The following is a 22,178-nucleotide window of genomic DNA, read 5'->3' as shown; positions in this document are numbered from 1 at the left end:
AAAAACTACCATTTTTATTTCTATCACTGATATTAATTTTTCTATCAGAGGCACATATACTTGTTTTCTAAGAATGATTCTTTCTAGCTAGGCATTTGAGAGGCACTGAACTTATGAGGTAAAATTTACACCTGAACCACCAATGTTAGAAGGAGAAAAGCTTAGAAAGTGAAGCTAAAACACTTACATTTTTCAGCTTCCTACTATAATCAAGACTCCTAATCAGGAAAAAGGAAAAGAAAAATGATCAGTTTCTTCACTGTGATCTTCATTTCAACATCTCTAAGATATATGTGAAAGCTAACAAATATAATGAAATCATCAAAATACATTATTTTTAAGATCTACAATTAGTAATTTCAGGTACTAAATAAAACTACTTAGAAAACAAAATATAGAAGGATAATATGGGATTAAAATTCCGTAGTACACCATGGAAAGATGAATGTTTTGTAACATCTGGAAAATGAAGAATTCCATTTAAAACTAGGACTGTTTATATTTGTATACCCAAACCTGAACTGTTCAAGTACAATTTTGCCTAGGTTATATATCACTGTCAAACTGAAATCTGACTGCACTTCCAAAATCTTCTTTATACAAGTACTTTTAACAAAGGTCTAAAACTACTTAATTAAATAGACCTGAAAAATATATGTAGAAGAGGCAATACTATCCAAATATTTGTTCTTTCCTGCTATGGACATAAATTAGTGCTGGGGATTAGCCATTAGCAGGAAAATATGCATGCTATGTTCAAATATACACACATTCTTAAATATACAGAAACATTTATTCTCAAACTATAAACAAAAAAGCTACTTGGTGGTACTTCCTAAATATTCATACAGTGAAATATAAAAATTTCTTCTAAATTATTCTAAGTTTTCTTTAGCATGTCAACAAATAAATACTAGGAAAACAAATGCTACATTTCTTTTTTCCACAGAACGTCAGTTGGGGGTTGGGGAGGGAGAATGTAATTCTATTGAAAAAACTAGTCAAGAATTTCTTCAGATATTTAGATCACAATTACCTAACTGCTGCCTATTCTGACCCAAAGTACAGATTAACGAACAGATGCACAATTTTAAATCAACTGAGATTTGAGGGAACAGAAAACAACATAGGTCACATCAAGGATATAAACCATCAACAGACACCTGCATTGTAAGAAGCAGTGGTCCAATTTGGATTTGATTAAGAGCATGTTTCATATTCCCCCCTACTAACAGAAAGAATGATATGTTATTAACTGCTTAGGTGTCTGCTAGGATTTTAAAAAACTGAACATAACAATAAAACTAGATGAAAGCAAACAAAAATCTATGAAAGATTTGAATTTTTTGTGAGAAACAAGAACAGGGAACATAAGACTTTTTGTGCACTGACAATGAACATTTTTTGACTAAAAACTGTGACCCAGTTCTGAAAAAAAGTCACACTTGGCACACACTAGGAGCTCACAAAACATTTGCTGAGTGATTTCCACGTAACAACCAATTATGTGAGAAAGCTTCTGAATTTTTCAGAGACATCCTCGGGAGCAACCCGAAGGCTTCCTCCTTTCCAGCCAGTCGCTGCAGTCCTCTAGAATGGTATTTGCTGCAAGCCCTTCTGGATCATGCTTTCATTTCTCACCAAGGCTGTCTGGCTCCCATTACAGGTAGAGTTCACAAAATTACACACCCAGTAATCATTTGCAGGTTCTCCCTCTTTCTTTCTTTCTCTACTCAAGTTACTTCTCAAAAAAAAAAAAAGTAAGAAAAATTACCTACAAAGAAAGCTAGTCTAAAGAGTACTTTTAAAAAGACAATTTGAAAAAGTATCAAGATTATATATGTACATGTTGGCCAATTTACTTTCCTGTACTGCAGTAACTGACCAGCAGTCTAAAGCAACTATATTCCAATTTTAAAAAAAAAAGCATCAAAATTTTCTCTTTGGGATCCACCCCTCTACCTCTTGCTTTCACTACTAATTGGTGTCAACAGGGTGTTTTCCATCTCTGCTAATCTTTGGCTCGACTTTCATAGGGGAAAGCAGAAAAATATAGCCGTTTCTCCTTTCATTTACCATAGCTATGAAATCCACATGTGTTACAAATGTCCCCAGACACAGTACTAAGTTAAACCAGCATCACTTACAGAAAAGTTGTGAAGCGGATAGTTCATTCCATGCCCCATCCTCCTTAACGCTACAGAAGATTTCCTAAGTGCCATAAATGAATTTATGGCATAATTTCCATATAAAGTTCTTTATGTTCTAAATATTCATACAGTGAAATAAAAATTCCTTCTCTATAATTATTCCACATTCAACCTCCTGTAATGCTTGTGAACCACCCCTCACACCACACTCATCCTTGCTCATTACTCTTCGACCACACTGGCCGGCCACTCTCCTTTCTCTTCCTAGACATCAAGTTTGCTTTTCTTCCCTAGCCTTTCTACCCACCCTTCCTCTGCCCTGAATACCCTACAGATCTGTGCATGGCTGGCTCTTGCTTTCCTTTCATGCCTCAATCCTCAGCTGAAATGCTACCTCTTCAGAGAGACTATTCTTGACACCCTTTCTTTTTTATTCCCCACCCAGTTTTGTTGAGCTATAATTGATATAAAACATTATATAAGTTTAAGGTATGCAACACAATGATTTGAGATATACATATTGCAATTGTCACTATCTTTTGCATCATTTATTTTATTACTATTTTATTTTCTCCTCAGCGCTTATCACTCCCTGCCATTTTTAAAAATCTGCTTATTTACTTCTCATTTCTTGACCCATGGTATATAAATTCCACGTGAACAGAAGGGCTATTCTCTAGTGACCAGAAAGGATCAGGCACATAGTAGCTGCTCAGTAAATCTGTTGAATGAATGAAAAATATCAGTCACAGGGGAAAGCGATGGGCAAGTGTTTCTTAACAAAAATAATAACCTCAAGTGAAGGAAAAACTTGGAAGAAAGTAAGAAGAAATACAAAATGGGAGATAAATGGAAAGATATGATAAAGAAGGGAAGGGAGGCACTGGGAAGAGGAGACAGAGAAAAGAAGCAAAAGAAAGATAAAAGACAGAGGAAAGAGCAGGAGGAGGGGAAGATGGCCTAGTAATTGAGAAGTGATTGTGAGCCACTGGTCTAAGTGACTTTTTTTCCTTTGGATTGCTTTCTGTGTCTTTGAATTAAAGTCTCTTTAGAAGTTGGTTGAACCATCTTCCCAGATCTGCCCTGAGCAAGCTTTAGCTAGAATCATACCCATAAGAATATTCTGTCCAATTCCATCTTACATATGAAGACACAGAGGCCTACTGAAGCGAAGGATCTTGCCTTGGATTATAGACCTAAGGGGTAGCACATGCAGAGGTAGACCCTGGATTTCCTGATGCCCATGGTTTTATAGAAAAGCAGTAACGGTGATATGAGTTCTAAATTTCTAAAACTAATCAGTCTCAGCGTTCTCCTGTTTAGTAACATACTGGTTTAGAGTGACTTAAAAAAAAATGAATGCAGCTGCCAACACTGTCAAAGTGAACTTTCCTTCACCCTCTAAGCAATGAGTGTGTGACTAATGATGACCGACCATGCCGCACAGACTATTGTTTCTGGTCACTTGCCACCCAGGTGAAACTACAAATATGAGATGAGGCAGAACCTGAAACGATTTCCTAAAGTGAGTAATGATTTATACAGGCTGGATTTAGATACAGAATAAATGGAGCATGTGAGAACTAAAATGAGGTTTATGGGGCTTTCCATATTCAAATATCATAACTTTTATTCTGTTATTTTTACCCTTAACTAAAGTTTTTCCATGAGAAATATTAAAGAGAGGTCAAAAGGTACAAACCTCTAGTTACAAAATAAATAAATAATGGGGTTGTAATGTACAGCATGATAACTATAGTTAATAAAACAATATTGCTTATTTGAAAGTTGCTAAGAGAGAAGATCTTAGAAGTACACATTGCAAGAAAAATACACTTTATATAGTGACAGATGTTAACTAGACTTACTGTGGTAAACATTTTGCAATATACACAAATATTGAATAACTATGTTGTACATATGAAACTGATATCATAGTGTATGTCAATTATGTCCGACTCTGTGTGACCCTATGGACTGTAGCCTGGCAGGCTTCTCTGTTCATAGAATATTCCAGGTAAGAATACTGAAGTGGATTCCCATTTCCTTCTCCAGGGGATCTTCTTGAACTGTGGTCCTGGAGGAGACTCTTGATAACCAGTCAATCCTAAAGGAAATCAACCCCGAATATTCATTGGAAGGACTGATGATGAAGCTGAAGCTCCAATGCTTTGGCCACCTGATGCAGAGAGCTGACTCATTGGAAAAGACCCTGATGCTGGGAAAGATTGAGGGCAGGAGGAGAAGGGTGCAACAGAGGATGAGACGGTTAGATGGTATTACTAACTCCATGGACATGAGTTTGAGTAAACTCTGGGAGATAGTGAAGGACAGGGAGGCCTGGTGTGCTGCAGTCCATGGGGTTGCAACGTGGCGGATATGACTGAGTGAACCACAACAGCAAATGTCAATTACACTTAAAAAGAAGGCATGCTGACAACAGAGAAGGGATTTTTATATGGTCAATCATGGATGACTCTCCCTTACTCCTAGTCATAAATCAGAAAATCCAATATGAACTCCAATTTGATTTCATTTAGTAGTTTTCATATTTCCCATCATTAAAAAAAAGCCAGTATCAGCAGGCAAATACCAAAAAATTTACAGCTCTGAATTTTGCTGTCTTTCTTCTGCCCTTCTATGATAAAATGATCCAAAAGTAATCAAAAGGAGAAGTACATCCAACCCAAAGACGCTATGTATGTAACTAAGCTTATTATTAAAGCATATTAATGCCAAATACTGTTTGACTAATTTGGAAAATGTTTTATATGAATTTGGTAGAGTCTGAAGAACTTTTAAACTACAGGAAAGTTAACTCTACCATCTCAAAAGGACTCTTCATCTCATTACTCTGCTCACAGCTATTTCTTTACAGAGACGCATATTGCCTTTTCTTTTCCTATAACGTTCTCTCCCAAGAATTCTTTGCCCCCAAACATGGCTCATTGAGTAGATACAGTCAACGATGGCCAAACGGCCAGTGATCCATCTTCAGAGAGCTTAATCACTGACACAAACGAGAAAACAGCTACACATGTAAATGAAGAAGAGATTTTTCCATAATCTATTGCCTTCTTTGCATAATAAACAGAGCTCAGAACTGTTTAGGAGTTTGCAGTCTTCCAAGAGCCTATTCATATGCCCAACTGGAGCCAATAAAAGCTTTTTGTCTAACCCAAACAGATTCTGTGCATACTTCTCCCTTGCTTCTCCCTCTGTTAAGTTTCACCCAAAAGTTTTCCTCCTTTTCTCTAAAATTCTAACTCAATATGTATGACTTTTGCATTTCAAAAAATTATGTTTGATCAGAATGGAAGTTAGGCACAAGGGAAGGCCAATGTGGCTTGTTCTGAAAGCTGGATTTTCACCTTCACATTTCTATTTTATTAGGCATGTCCAATTCTCTGCCTCTTAGACCTTACAACATCATCACAAAACTGCAAACCAAACCATAAATGGGTTTCCCTTGAACATAAATCGTGCAGGACTTACTTGACTGTTACTCTGTTGGACGTATCCTGTAGGTCACTCGGGTCAAAAAGTTGAGATTCTTTGAGGCCGAGCTCTTTACAACCTCTCAAGAATAATATGATGTTGTCCTGGAAGGAAGAAAAGAAATCTAAGTCTACATTATTTAATATTATTTCATGAACCAGTCTTTCCCCTTTAATAGTCCAAAGCACTGGAGAGAAGACAATCATTGGGGCAGTGAGAGTCATATGTGAGTCATGGCCTGTTAGATAATAAAATCATACTTTGTTATGAAATCCTGGAGTAAACAAATACTTCACACTTCTGAACCCACAGCTACGTCAAATTCATTTTCCTTCCCTTTACCTTTTACACTGGTATAAAACTGTAAGTTAAATGCCACTGAAAAATAACACTTAGGACTTCCCTGCTGCTCCAGTAGCTAAGAATCTACCTGCCAACGCAAGGAACAAGGATTTGATCCCTGTTCTGGGGAGATTCCACATCCTGAGAGGTAACTGCTAATCCTTCACTTTTATGCCTGTGTTCTGCAACAAGAGAGCATCCCTTGCTAGTCACAATTACAAAAAGCCTGCCTGAAGCACCGAAGACCCAAGACAGCCAAAAATAAATAAATATATAATTTTTTTTTTTTAAAAGAAGTGTAACAGCAATTTGAGGGGAGTAGTCCCTGGTGGCGCTAGTGATAAAGAACCTGCCTGCCAATGCAGGAGACACAGGAGGCGCTGGTTCAATCCCTAGGTCAGCAAGATCCCCTGGAGGAGGGCATGGCAATCCACTCCAGTATTCTTGCCTGGAGAATCCCATGGACAGAGGAGCCTGGTGGGCTACAGTCCACGGGGTCACAAAGAGTTGGACATGACTGAAGCAACTTAATACACAGTACTCCTATTGCTTCAAAGTTTTGTCCCATGTCTTATTGCCTAGAATCTGGTTCACTTTTTTTTTTTTTTTAAATAGGTTTTACTACCTAAGAGTCATCTTCGAGTTTTTCTTTCTAACTGATGTTCAAAAATACATCCTTTATCAGTGGGTTTTGATCAATAATACCTCTTTGTGGACTGTAAACTGAATTAAATTGGTGGGGGGAATCTAGACTTAACTGGAAGGGGAAAAACAGGGGGCAAGGAAATCTTTTGGAAATAATATCAAAGGCCTTCCTCATGGTGATGCATTTGTTTATCAGGTGCAAGTTGACTTTGGCCTGGCAGAGTAGCAGCCACAATCAACAGCTGAGGAAGGGCCTGGTCTTTATCTATTCGGAGTCATTAAGAATAAACAAATGGCTCTGGAAGGGATGGCAAATTGTGAGTCATCCTTTAGGAACTCTAGGATATTAGCTGCAGATTCATCAGTGATGTCTTTGTAAAAGACTTTGTAAAAGATGAGCTAACTCGTTCCATCAGGTAGTTCAAACTTCAGGAAAGGAATGGTGAAGACTGGTTCCAGGAGCCGGATCAATGTGAAGTGAGAGTGAAATTTGCTCAGTCATGTCCAGCGCTTTGTGACCCCATGGACTATACAGTCCATGGAATTCTCCAGACCAGAATAATGGAGTGGGTAACTGTTCCTTTCTCCAGGGAATCTCCCCAACCCAGGGGCTGAACCCAGGTCTCCCACATTGCAGGGGATTCTTTACCAGGGAAGCAAACCTATCTAAATGCTCTAAGGCAGATGCTACAAAAATCTGAAGTAACGGTGCTGGTAAATAAATCATATATTTGAAGTGCAATTTAACAAAGTGAACAAAAATCATTGTATTTCCCAATGACCAGTGTGTAGGCAGGATTCTGCTAATAAGATGGCCCGCAAGAATCTCACCCCCTGAGGGAAACACTCTATACAATCTCCTTCCCTTGAGTGCCAGAGGAGCCTGTGGTAGATTACCACTCTGTGATTATGTCATTAACCACTTGGCTTTGAGCTGATCAAAAGAAAGATGGCCTGATTGTGCCTAATCATGGGGAGCTTTACAAAGAAGATGAAGTCAGAGTTCCTGCTGGCCATAGATTCTATAGCTGCAAGGAGATGCATTCTGTCAACAACCACAGGAGCTAGGAAGAGGCCTGGAAGAAGCTCAGCTTGAACTTCAGCCCCTGCCAACACCTCAATTTCAGCACTGTGAGACCCTGAGCAAAGAATTTAGTCAGACCACGCCAATATTCTGATTATAGAAACTAAGACAGTCAGTGGATACTGACTGAAGATGCTAAGTTTATAGTAATTTTTTATGCAGCAATAAAAATTAATACATCCAGGCTCAAAATAACAAGAGCAATAGCAATAAATTGCTAACCTTTATACAGCCCTTATTAAATGCCAAGCGTTCTTCCAAGAATTTTACATATGTTAACTCATTTAATTCCTATAGAACCTTATGAGGTAGGTACTATGATCCTCCTCATTTTATAGATGAGTAGTGTAAGGCATGGAACAATTAAGCATCATTAAGGCTTCCCTGATAGTTCAGTTGGTAAAGAATCTGCCTGCAATGCAGTAGACCCTGGTTTGATTCCTGGGTCAGGAAGACCCCCTGGAGAAGGGATAGGCTACTCACTCCAGTACTCTTGGGCTTCCCCTCTGGCTCAGCTGGTAAAGAAACGGTCCACAACGTGGGAGACCTGTGTTCGGTCCCTGGGTTGGGAAGATCCCCTGGAGAAGGGAAAGGCTACCCGCTCCAGTATTCTGGCCTGGAGAATTCCATGGACTGTATAGACCGTGGGGTCGCAAAGAGTCGGACATGATTGAGCAACTTTCACTTGACTTCATCCAGCGAGCGGTGAAGGAACCAAGGCTGCACAGCCAGGAAAGAACGGAGGTGCAAAAAACCATGGCAGACACGAGGAGATCAAGCACCAAATCTGAGGCTGGCACCAAAGGAAGAGCAGGCTTTGGAGTCAGGGGATGATCAAAGGGGCCCTTGAAGGCCATGGAGGGCAGAAGGGGGGTAACGTGGGAAGTAAACGCCCAGGTCTGCAGAAGTAGATCGTTGGGGGTAGGCCTCGGGGAGGAGGCGGTGCAAAGGAAGGACTTAAGAGGAATGAGGCAGGAGACTGGGAAACCAATGAGGAGATACTCTAATCTGATCTTCCCCCGTGGAGGCTTCCCTGTGTGTATGTCTTTCCCCCAGCACGTTGTCTTTCCTGTGTCCCTGGATTTTTTTCAGGGTAAGAAGAACCATCATTCATAAGACCCGTGTCATGTACAAGACATATTGCAGACTGACAGTGAGCTGGTCATAGTCTGAAGTCATCCACCCTTCACAGTCTCTTCTCCAATCGCTTTACATGTTTTTAAAATGATCCAATTTCTCTTTGGAGCTTTTCTATTTTGCATCCCACTTCCAGAGGTTTGTAGATGTTCAGGTGAGCCTTTAGCAGGGCATGCAGCAATCTTTCTGGTTGGCCTATGAGCTCTGAGGGCTTCTAACCAAGAGGACATTAAGGGATGGGTCTCAGAACTCTCCAGGAATCATCTGGGACCCCAATGATAGGAACAGCCCAGGGACCCCCATGTGGTCCCATCAGAGGCGCGTGACTGTGGCCCATCAGACTCGAGGAAGGCGCGAAAGCATTCCTCCCGTGGGCGCTGGCAGAAGTGCCCCCGAGCGCCGCCCTCGCTTCAATACACAGGCTGCAGACGCAGAAGCGCCGTGCAGTCAGTTGGGCTGAACATTTTGGGCTGCCAGACTTAAATCACGGCAGGTCTCCTTCCAGTTCCGTGCTGCAACCCAATGATGCTGGAGGGAAGCCAGACCCCAGTCAGGAGAAAAGCCAGAAGGAAGAGCCCCCTCAGCCAAGAGCTAACAAGGGCAGCGAGCGGAGCGGGCAGGGAGGGCTGTGCCTTTAATTACTTAAAATGCATCCTGCAAATTCCCATCTGCCTTGCTCTTCACGCTGGGTTTTTTCCACATTTACAACTCCAAGCAAAACTAACAACCTAGGGTCTTAGCTTCTGAAGCCAAGCAACACAACTGTGTCTCAATCCTGGGAAAGAAGAAGAGACACTGATTTACCGCAACGATTATTCTATTTAGCTCTTACTAGTACACTGCAAAGCCATTAACTCCTAGGCTTCAAAAGAAGTTTTTTAAAAACTCTTCAAAAATGTCAATGTCATGATAAAGCAAAAATTGGAAACTGAAGAGACATGATGACCAAATGGATCATATGACCTTTGATTGGATCTTAGATCCAGAAAGGAAAAGTATAATAAAGACTATAAAAGTTCAATTTAAAGGTAGACTGTTGTTGGATAGCATTATTGGATGAATGTTAATTTTCTTAGGCATGACGATGCTGGTGTTGTGGTTATATGAAAGAATACCTTCATTTTTAGGCAAACATATGGATTTTTCAAGGACAAGTTATCATGTCTATAACATAATTTCAAATGGTTCAAGAAAATAAAATGTGTGTGTGTGTGCATACATGGGCTTCTCCAGTGCTCGGTGGTATAGAATCTGCCTGCAAGGCAGGAGCCTCAGGTGATGCACGTTCAATCCCTGTTCGGGAAGATCCCCTGCAGGACATGGCAACCCACTCCAGTATTCTTGCCTGGAAAATCCCATGGACAGGAGGAGCCTGGCAGGGTACAGTCCATAGGGTTGCACAGAGTTGGACACAACTGAAGTGACTTAGTCTGCACACACGTGTATGGATAGGAGAGATGGAAACAGATAGGGAGAGAGAGAATGCTATCTGTCAATTATGGAGAAAGAGATAAAGCAAGTATGGCAAAATAACTAATAATTGGCAAATATAGATCTCAAAACTTGGCCATTTTTTTTTTTACAGCCTGGTGGGCTACAGTCCAAAGGGTGGCAAAGACAGTAAATGCGGCGCTGTGGGCACATGGTGGTCTCTGCCAAAATGACTTCACTCTACCTTGCGTGCATGATTAGTGGCTCCCTAATGTCTGACTCTTTGCGACCCCATGGACTGTAGCCTTCCAGGCTCCTCTGTCCATGGGATTTTCCAGGCAGGAATCCTGGAGTGGGCTGCCATTTCTTTCTCCAGGGGATCTTCCTGACCCAGGGATCAAAACTACATCTCCTGTGTGTCTGGCATTGCAGGCAGATTGTTTATCCGCTGAGTCATCGGTGAAGCCCCAACTCTGTCACTGTAGCCAGACAAATACACAAACAAGTGGAAGTGTCAGCCTCCCGACACACCTCACTTACTCAAGCAGGCATCGGGCTGGATTTGGCCCACAGGCTGCAGTCCACTGGCCTGGTTCTAGGTGACCCGTATTCCAGTATTGATGATGCCATCTATACATCTGAAAGCTTTCCCAAAGTTTACAGAAAACGTTTTTAAATGTGTAGAAATATATTCAACTCCACAGGGTTGTGAGTTCACTGGCAAAACCAGTTTCCTAAAACTGAAGGGAAAAATAACAGTTGCCTCGGAGACAACTGTTGCAGTCTCTGAGGTAAAGGCTCCAGCGCTACTGATGGAAAGTTTTCTATTTCTGGCTAATGGGAAAGAGCTGCAACATGAGTCTCAATTCAACACAGATGCGGAACATAAAGTTCCTGAAAGAGTCCATTTTGTGCTCAACTAATAGCAATGTATAGGTTTAGACCTCTGTTTACCTAAGGACTATGCATTCACTCCTGGTTCTTGGCCCAGGGCTTTCCCATGTCCCTAATCTGTGGGCCCGCAGTGTGTGTGAAAACATTTCCTGCGGGGGCCCAGGTTGAGGCCTGAGATTTCAGCCCTCCCCAGGGCCTCTTCTCTGAAGAAACCCTGATGATCCTCTCCCTTCCCTTCTTGCTCCAAAGTCAAGATGAAGGATGGCCAGGATGGTCTCCACCTCCAGAGTTTCCCCAGCATACAGTAGGTACTCACTCAACATTTAAAACAAATTAAGCACTACATCCTAGGTACTTAGAAGAATGAAAAAAAAAAAGCCTACAAAATTCTGGTAGATGAAATGAGAAGGATTTAGAAGTATGTTATCTTTACGATTTTCATGATCTATCGTATAGCTGGATTTGTTCAAGATACACGTAAACAGAGGTTTGTTTACAAAAAAATTGTCTAATTAGACAATGGAAATGAGGGAACAAATGTACCATGGAACACAGCACAACAGTTTTGGAGTCAGGAGGACTCTAGTTAGAATCCCAACCTCATCCACATACTAGTTACATGGCCTTGGGCATGGTTCCCAACATTTCTGATCTTTGGATTTCTAATCTGTGAGGTAGGGGATGCCATTAATCTTATACGGATGACAGAATTATGAGAGTTGGACTGTAAAAAAGGCTGAGTGCCAAAGAATTGATGCTTTCAAACTGTGGTGATGGAGAAGACTCTTGAGAGTCCCTTGGACTGCAAGGAGATCAAGCCAATCAAGCCTAGAGGAGATCAGTCCTGAATATTCATTGGAAGGGCTGATGTTGAAGCTGAAACCCCAATACTTTGGCCACCTGATGTGAAGAACTGACTCATTGGAAAAGACCCTGATGCTGGGAAGGATTGGGGGCAGGAGGAGCAGGGGACGACAGAGGATGAGATGGCTGGATGGCATCACCGCCTCGATGGACATGAGGTGAGCAAGCTCAGGGAGCTGGTGATGGACAGGGAGGCCCGGCGTGCTCCGGGTTGCAGAATCAGATGCAACTTGGTGACTGAACAACAACAAATGTATTGAGAACATATTCCAGTGTCTCTAGTGTTTCCAGACACTCATTATATGGATGTTATGCATTATTATGCCTTTATTGTCAACTCAGGTTAAGAAGGGGCCAGAGAAAGTGAGAAAACTCTAACCGTCCACAAAAAACAGTATTTATAGCCCTTGCCGGTTACATGGGAGATTTTCTGTTTGTTTTTTTAAAGGGTAGTTGCAATTACTGTTGTTTAGTTAGTGTTACAAATTACCAACTTGACTTATACAGGCTGCCACAAACCCAAGTGTAAGCTATGTACCAAAAGTCCATTTCTAAGAAGATGGCTTGTAGGTCATCATTTGTAATTAACTCACAGAATTAGTCTTTGCATGGTGGTTGCCAGTTTAAGCCAGAAAAACCTACTTAATCCAAAATGCAACTGAAAAGGGGTCTTAATTACACTATGGAACCTAACGGCTGAGCAGAACAGTGTCTCACTTGGGAAGCTTATTCAGAAAGGCCTGACTGTGTGCTAGGCTGTAGTCCGATGGAGGATTCCAAAGGCCATAGCAGAGGCTTCCACGGCCCAGTGGAGCACCGCAGGGGCGAGGGGCAAGAGTGAGAGGGGAGAAACGCAGGCCAGCAATTCATTCCCGTGCAGCCCCTGAGACACAGCACTCTCACCTCGGGCCTCCCTACTGCCTTCAGAAGGCAGCAAGGGCCTGCCTGCTACCTTTCCGTTTCCCGGCTGCCATTTCCAACTGGCAAGGGTTCCCCCTTTCCCTTGATCCACTGAGGAGCAACGTGTAGCTTTCTGGCTCTGAGGAAGGCACCAGCCCTTAGCGGATCTCTAGGGAAGCCGGACAGGGATGGAGAAGCCTCCGGCTCTACCCAATCTCCTCGGCTTTATTTCCTTTATAGACAACAGAGAAAGGGCAACATAATGATGGATTTGGGGTTCACAGAAAATGAACATAATGCTCATTTGGGTTTCAAATGAACCCAGACACCTACATTGCCAGGTATTTAAAATACAATATATATTTTCAGAATTGGATTAGAAGTTTCAAGCCTCATTCAATTTTTTTTTTTAAAGATCAGTAAAATAAGAAAGTTTCTAGACTTTTAGCAGTAATACTAGAGGCTAGAATAAATTGAACTATGTCAAAGTTTTGAGTGAGTATAAATTAGAAATCTAGCATTCTATTCATACTAAGTAAAACAAGTGGAATCACAATGTCATAAATTTTTTAGCTAGGCAAAAAATATTAAATTTTCTAAAACATGTACTATATTATCCATACTATTTATAATATGTATACAAAAGCTTTTCTGCTGTGCTTGATAAAGGCTTGGGAAAGAACTTTTGAAAAAAAAAGAGAAAGAGAAATTAGGAAACAAACTAAATGAAATAGGAGCACTGAATACAGAGCAGAAGAAGTGAAACAAGCTGCCGCTGCTGCTAAGTCCCTTCAGTCATGTCCGACTCTGTGTGACCCCATAGACGGCAGCCCACCAGGCTCCCCGTCCCTGGGATTCTCCAGGCAAGAACACTGGAGTGGGTTGCCATTTCCTTCTCCAGCGCGTTAAAGTGAAAAGTGAAAGTGAAGTCGGTCAGTCGTGTCCGACTCTTCCAGACCCCATGGACTGCAGCCCACCAGGCTCCTCCATCCATGGGATTTTCCAGGCAAGAGTACTGGAGTGGGGTGCATTGCCTTCTCCGGTGAAACAGGCTAGATAAAAGTAAAAGATCATCACATAGTCCAGTTGTTTTTAAACATGGCTGCTCATTAGAATCACACCTGGTGCTCTGGAGAAAAAACAATACCTGGGCTTCTTAGATATACCTATCATTTAAAAGTGTACATTTAATTTCCAAATATATGGGTTTTTTTTTAAGTATTTTTGATATTATTTCTCATGTAAATGCTTTCTTCTCTGCAATCATCCTCTGTTTTTTCAGTCTTGTAACGTTGAGGCTGTCCATGGCTAAGTCAAAGATCTCTCTTGGTAAATGTCACACTGCACTTGAAAATATTTGGATTATTTTCAAATATCTTTTCATATTGAATTCTAACATAATTCCACAGTAATAAGAGAACAGAGAAGACTCTTGAGAGTCCCTTGGACTGCAAGGAGATCCAACCAGTCCATCCTAAAGGAAATCAGTCCTGGGTGTTCATTGGAAGGACTGATGCTGAAGCTGAAACTCCAATACTTTGGCCACCTCATGCGAAGAGCTGACTCACTGGAAAAGACCCTGATGCTGGGAAAGATTGAGGGCAGGAGGAGAAGAGGACGACAGAGGATGAGATGGCTGGATGGCATCACCGACTCGATGGACATGAGTTTGAGCAAACTCCAGGAGTTTGTGATGGACAGGGAGGCCTGGCGTGCTGCGGTTCATGGGGTCGCAAAGAGTCGGACACGACTGAGCAACTGAACTGAACTAAGCTGAAGAGAACAGACCTTGTATGATTTCAATTCTTTAATCCATGAAAATTTTCACCTTGTTTTATGTCTCTGGATATGTTCCAGCATCTCCTGGTTTATAATCTTTAGGAACTTGAATAGAATTTGTACCCTGCTGTTGTGTAAAAATTGTATACATCTTAATTATGTTGAATTGATTCATAGAACTTTTCAAGTCTACTATATCCTTCTACTTTTCTGACTGTTCATTCTATTAGTTTCGGAGAGTTTGATATTGAAACTCCAGCTAAAAATCTTAATTTATCTACTTAAAAAATAATTGTAATATACAGTGGAACTATATGTAACTTTGTTTTGTATTTTCTAAGTCGCCTATAAATGTGTTATCATATTTTCAGAATTAAAAATTTAAATGCTATATATATATATATATATATATATATATATATATAAAGCCTCTGTATAATTTTCAATTTCTATAAAGGAAAAGACTGCAGAGGTAGCAAAATGTAAACTGACATTACATCTGGTGAATTTATTATCTTAACCCATTTTCTATGGTAAATATTTGCTTCAAAAATCTTAATAACGATTAGGGTAGCTCAGAAAGATTTGCAAGCATATCAGAAAAGATCCAGACTTTTCTTGAAAATCAATAACTAATAGCAATGGTACTTTTCTGTTCTCTAAGGCTTTTTTTTTAATGGTTTTTGCTAGGTTTCCTGCATTTGAAGCAAACAAATTCCCTCTAACAGAAATGCAATTATGAAATTCAGAACTTAAGGAATACATTACCGAAATATCTGCAGGAACTTAGCCCGCAATTAATAGAATCTGGGGATTTCCGGTACCTGCCGTGAGTTCACGGTCGCTCTCCTAACCTGCATGGGTTCCAGCCTGGCTGCATTAACTGGCCGATGTCCAGCCACAATCAGCAGTTGCCAGACTTTTAATGCACTTGAGTTTGCCAGGAGCACTTAATGAGGATACCAGGCCTTCCACGGAGAGGCAAAGGCGGCTCGCCCTGCCCGGGGGAATTCGGGGGAAGTCTGGCCCAGAAGGTGGCCGCTGGGCTGCTGCTTGCAGAAGAAGAAAATATGTTATGGATGGGAAGCGAGTAGAAGCACAGTGATTTGCAAGAAGAGAATGGGGAGGGGAAGAGAGCTCTTTGGGGTAAGCTTGGGAGAGTTCGTGAGAGCCTTGTGGAGGATTTGTGAAGCCTTGTGAAGCACTGTTCTCTAGGCATTGGGGAATCAAGTCCAGGTAATAAGGACAGAAACAGTCCTGCGATCGACCTCTATTTTGGGAGAATGTGTTGGGTGGCATCAGGAGAGATCCCCTGGGTGGAGGAGAGGGTCCGTTCAAATTATAAGAGCTCTGGGAGACGTGGAAAAGCCTGAACTTATTCAGAAGTACTGAGTTTAGCCAAAAAATTCATTTGGGATTTTCCACAGGATGAAATGGAAAAACCCGAAAGAACTTTTGGGCCAACCCATTAGTAAGGGCAGGAAAGGGGGGAGAGTGTGAGCGCCCACCGTTGGCTTGGCAGTTGAGTGGACTCAGGAATAGAGAGTGAGGAGGAGGAGAAGGGTTTGGAGTGATGATGACGTTTTCAACCATTAAGACCATCTTAAAAAATAGAGGAAGGGGAGATTCGTGAGAAACAGAAATAATAAATGAAGCTTGGAACACTCCATATTCCAAGAGGCACGGTTCATCAGGAGCTTGTATTTTGGTTGGCTACTCGGAGGCTGAACGGCCTCGGACAAGTTGCTTACATAATCTCTGCCTCAGCTTTCTCCTGAAAGCACAGGTCCTTACAAAGACTTCCAAGGCCCCACAGGAACCGCGGTCCACTACCTCTCTGGCCACACCCCACCTTGCTCCCCTTCCCTGCAGCCAGACACAGCCCCATTCCTGCTGACCCTCAACCACCAGGAAGATCCCTGCCAGGGCCTATGCACTTACCTGGGTATTATCTAGAATGGTCCTTTTTTTTTTTTTTAACATAATTAAGATTTATAGAATTTTCACATAACAGAAGGATACAAATTCCATTTAAGTTCCCATAGATTACAAACTAGGAGACATTGGAACATACCCAGGAACATAAAACAAGGGGCAGAAATTTCGGGGTCTAAAGGTACTGAAATCATACAGCATCTGTTATCACCACGGATGTTAGAAATCAATATAGAAGAATCTCTTATATACAAAAAGTAAACAGTCAAGATATATGCATGGAAGGAATGAATGACCATAACTGTGGGGATACATATAATGTCACAGAGATGTTGTGGAGTTAAACAAGAAAATATATGTAAAGTGCTTAAAACATGTTCGACACAATAAATGTTTTCCATTGTGATATCTATTTCTATTATTAGAATAAAACTGCTAAGTAATCAATGAATGGATTTCTGATTAGAAGGACATTACTGACATTGGGGACAATGTCAATGGAATGAGAGCGTGAAAACCAGATTGCGGGAAGTTAGGAAATTAGTGTAGAATAAAAACAATAGAGAAAACACAAAGAGACACTTCTGGGAAGTTTAGCAGAGAAGAGATTAAGAAAAGGTATGGTGGGTCAAAGGAAGGCTGGCTGATTGTTAATTTCAGGAAAGTGGCAGGTGAGGACAGACATGGAACCCTGCTTGCCGCAGACCTTCTTTGCCCTCCCAGACCACGGACGTTCCCATCCTCATGAGGAATCCTCGCTGCGAGGAAGGTCTGAGCCACCAGTTTTCATGATAATGACCTTCCATCCTGCCCACCATTCCCATCAGTCATGGAGAACTCTGGTCCCCTGCTGACTCCAGTCAACATTCTAGGTGACTTTACATTCCCACAGCAACCTGTTCGACAGCCTGGCTTGAGAGTCTGACCTCCTCAATTCCAATCGTTCTTGCTCATACACTCTGTTTTAGGATCATAATTATCACCCACACCTGCTCTGTGCAGACCCCAATCTCCACTATCCTACTCCCTGGCTTGAGCACCTCTCCTCCCAGGCTTCTCATTCCTTCTCTCCCACACACCTGCTCTTTCCTCTCTAGACCCCGTCTTTTCCTTTCAGCTCACTTCCCTCTCCTCCCCCGGCCTTATTTCCTTCCCAATCCAGTCCAGACGAGTGAGACTACTCCACAGCTCCACCGCCTGCACCTTCAACAGCCCCAGCTCTCCGCCTCCCCCCAGGGAGCAATGAGTAGGAAAAGGAGTGCAGAGGTGGAACAGTCAGCCCTGGACATGAGCCTTGGAGGCTACGCCAGCCACTTTTGCCTCTGCTTGAGGCAGGGGACAGGTGTGCCCGCTCCTCATGTTTCTCCAAGCAGGAAGAACACTCTTGGCCCCTCACTCTTCCTCCCCTAGGTTGTTTTGGGAGAAGGAACAGGGAGGGCATGCTCAGTTCAGCCAGCTTGGGACTTCCTCTGAGCTGTGGCAGACAGCCTGTCCACAGGACACAGACGCCCTGCCTGTCCTGCCGTGTGCGAAGCGGCCTCTCTCTGGGGGGTGAAGCCTGTGGTTGTCCAGCTGTGCTGGGAATGGGTGAATAAACCTGGTTAATTCAGGAGCAAGGATTAGCAAATCCACTTGGTTGCAGCTCTAAACCCACGCTCTCCTATTTGTTTCATAAGAAGTAAAGCTGATGTTTTCATCTCTATCTGACTCCTCTGTTTATGTCTGAGCTGGGAGAGAAAGAGAGGAGTGTTACTTACTGATCACCCTAAATCCCTAGCTCTCTGCTCCTGGTGCCACTGGAAATGATGGTGCTTTGCTGGGTCTGGAACTGCTACACATTTCCAAGCTCCTGCCTCACTGGGCCCACTCGGTCATCCTTTTGGGGCTTCTGGCCAGCCCTTCTCCCATCCTTGCAGAGGGTTTTACAAACCTCCTCTGCTTTCTAAAAGCTCTCTGCCATGTCCTCACCTTCTTCCATCAACAGATAGATGTCATTAGCACCCAAGAGTTAATCCCTTTGCATCACCCTTCCCACGTTCTGCATCTAAACACTTTTTAAAAAAAGAATATAAAGTTGACAACTGCAGACATCTGCAAGCAATCTGTTAACATGTTTTCATCAATGGGAGTGAAATGGGGGTCAGTGTCACAGTGAAGAGCAAGTAGCCAGCAATTAGGCTCTATTATCTTTAATTTTTATACTTATTCAAAAATATTAATTGCATACGTATAGTATGAAAGGGCTTCCTAGGTGGCTCAGTGCTAAAGAATCTGCCTGCCTAATAAGAGATGTGGGTTTGACCCCTGGGTTGGGAATATCCCCTGGGGAGGAAATGGCAACCCACTCCCGTATTCTTGCCTGGTAAAGGAAACGCCAACCCACTCCAGTATTCTTGCCTGGAAAAGGAAACGCCAATCCATTCCAGTATTCTTGCCTATCTCCCATGGAAAGGAGCTTGGTGGGCTACAGTCCATGGGGTCGCAGAGAGCTGGACACAGCTTAGAAACTAAACACAAAAAGTATGAAAGGCAATGTGCTAAAAGCTTCGGGCAGGAAAGGGTCCTGATGAGAGCTGGGACTCTGATTCACAAGTGAGAGAGCCCAGATGGACGCAGGCTTTTACCGGATTACAGAGCCCAGTGCAATCCAGCTACAAGGAGGCAGGGGGGCAGCTGACCCTTTGAAACAATAGCAAAGCAGGGCTTCGTCTATTTGGAACCTGGAATTGCTTCATCTCCTCTCCACTTGCTCTGCACACTGGCTGGCTTGCTTTCACCACACACAGGTTTCCTTCACATGGATCCCCTAGTTTCCAATCTCATGCACGAAGATTGTCACCACCTGAGAGGACTGACTTTTCTTCATTTGCAGTTTGAAAAAATACCAGGAAAAGGAAAAGACCCTTATTGGTGTGCCTGGGATCTGGTCCCTTCCCACAGTGACTAATGGGACAAGTTAAAAGAGATCATGAATCATTTAAATCAATGGTGGGGAGCAAGAGGAGCCAGAATAGTTCCCCAAAGGAGAATGTGACCCCCTAGGAATGTGCGTCCCCTAGGAAGGGGACCTGGGGCAGGCAAAACCAGCAACACTGGCTGCCTTCACAAAAGCAGACCGGATGTGGATTTTTATCTCAGAGTTCTTATAGAGTAGAAGACAGAATGACCACTACCATCTTTCACGGTCCAAATATAACAGATCAAATTTAGTTTTTTCCTAAAGATGTTCTTTCGAAAGGGTCTCTGCACTAAGTCGCCATGCTGTCTCAGTTTCCCAGAGGTAATAGGCTTGATGCCAAAGATGGTCAACCACGGAACGAGGCAAGCCCATGTTGCTTAACTACCTCTGCTGGAAGGGCTTTTACAAGCACAGTTCCTCGTCAATAGGGCAGTTGGAGCCTAGCTCTTCTTGTGTCAGAACACTTACCACACGGCGGCTGCTTCTCCTTTCAAGGACTTAATATTCAAGCCTATTTAAGGGTCAATGTCATAGCGTTATCTCAGGAGAACTCAGATGTCAGCCTATCAAAGAAACTGTCCAGATTCCAAGGCTGTTATCCCACCAAAAAGTGACCCAACTCTCTCCAGACCAAAAACAACTTTATTATGTTATATGGCCAGGTGGTTTTTCAGCATAATGTATGAATTGTATTTGGTAATTGAATTAAAAAAAATAGTTTTCAGTTATGTAAGAATAACACTGCTTAAATTATCTAACTTACTTCATTAAATAATACTCATATATTTGACACCTCCTTCAGCATTTCTTACAGCAGTGATGGTCAAACAATGGTCTGTGGACTACTGTGGGTTTGGTACTGGTTCATGATGAGAAAAATGAAGAACTGGAAAACAGCATTTAGAAGCGTCTATAACAACTTGGCATTCTAACCACATCCAAGTCTGTGATCCCTGGACACATCTCACTGAACAGAGTACACACCATTTTGGATGTTATCCAACCTGAATATTGTGTGACCTGTGTAGTTAATGGCACTAGCATCACACATCAGCCCAAACTGAATCACAAATTAAACAACAACAAAATGCAAATCAAAACCACAATGAAATACCATCCTCCTGCAATGCAGGAGACCCTGGTTCGATTCCTGGGTCTGAAAGATACACTGGAGAAGAGATAGACTACCCACTCCAGTATTCTTGGGCTTCTGTTGTGGCTCAGCTGGTAAGGAATCTACCTGTAATGCAGGAGACCTGGGTTCAATCACTGGGTTGGGAAGATTCCCTGGAGAAGGGAAAGGCTACCCACTCCAGTATTCTGGCCTGGAGAATTCCATGGGTTGTGTAGTCGTCCATGGGGTCACAAAGAGTCAGACACGGCTTTAACTTTTTCCAAGATGACTATTTAAAAAAAAAAAAATACCCACAGAAAATAACAAGTGTTGGCAAGAATGTGGAACAATTGGAACCCTTGTGTGTTGTTTGTGGGAACATAAAATAGTGTAGCTTCTATAGAAAACAGTTTGGCTGTTTCTCAGAAAGTTAAACACAAAGTTAAGTATGATCCAGCAATTCCACTTCTAGGTATATAACCGAAAGAACTGAAAACAGGGACTCAGATATCCGTACATCAAAGTTCATTTCCCAATAGCCAAAAAGTAGAAACAAACCAAACTGTTTGTCCATAAACAAATGAATGGATAAACAAAATGTGGACCATGCGTATAATGAAACATTATCTGACCTTAAGGAGGAAGGAAATTCTGACACGCAGTGCAACATGGATGAACCCTGAAGACAGTATGCCAAGTGAAATTAGCGAGACACCAAAACACAAATACTATATGGTTCCACTTCTATGAGGTACCTGGAATAGGGAAATTCATAGAGACAGCATACAGACTCCCAGACTTCATGGAGACTCCCAGACTAGGGGCTGGGAGTTCTGAGGCATGGAGAGATGTTTAACAGGGACAGAGTTACAGTTTGGGACGATGAAAAAATTCTGAAAATGGTTAGTGGTGATTCTGCACCAACAGTGTTAATGCACTTAATGCCACTAGATTGTACACCTGAAAAAGGTTAAAATGGTCAATTTAATGTTTTCTATATTTTACCACCAAAAAACCCCCACAAAAACCCCTCCAACAATAATAAATCCTGTTCTTTACCACAATAGTATGAGAATCCTTGTCCTAGAGTGTATGTCCAAAGAGGTTCTAGATCAAATAAAACTCGGAAAATGCTACATAAAATAGCCCCAATTGGAGTTCATAAAGCTCAGGCTAACAGTCATGAGAAATTCCTTACTAAGAAACTTCTTTAATTTTAACTCAGCATTTCCTAAACATATGGACTTCAGAACCTTTTTGTTACCATACATCTTTTAATATCTCACAAAACGTGGTTTAAGAAATGCTGAGCCAGATGAACTACCAAGACATGGTTTGTAATTTCAGATCACACACAAGTAAGAGAGCAACCGTCATCACACTTAGGGTGCAGCCATAGTCTAAAATGATCATCCTTTGGTTAGACCCTCCCATCAGAGCCTACAC

General features: G+C 42.1%; 1 protein-coding gene across 9 annotated transcripts in view; it reads right to left on the bottom strand.

The window, feature by feature from the left end:
* LIMCH1 (LIM and calponin homology domains 1) overlaps positions 1–22,178 on the bottom strand; it is a 341,102-nt gene that overhangs the window by 92,127 nt on the left and 226,797 nt on the right. For all 9 annotated transcript variants that reach the window (XM_065907146.1, XM_065907147.1, XM_065907148.1 and 6 more), the window contains exons 4-5: positions 5,646–5,752; positions 188–218 (exon numbers count right to left, since the gene is read on the bottom strand). In XM_065907146.1, coding sequence (XP_065763218.1) covers positions 188–218; positions 5,646–5,752 — 138 coding nt within the window. The remainder of the gene's footprint in view (positions 1–187; positions 219–5,645; positions 5,753–22,178) is intronic.

This window comes from Muntiacus reevesi, chromosome 16 (genome assembly GCF_963930625.1).
Source record: "Muntiacus reevesi chromosome 16, mMunRee1.1, whole genome shotgun sequence".
Lineage (NCBI taxonomy): Eukaryota > Metazoa > Chordata > Mammalia > Artiodactyla > Cervidae > Muntiacus > Muntiacus reevesi.
This window is presented reverse-complemented; position numbering and strand designations above follow the sequence as displayed.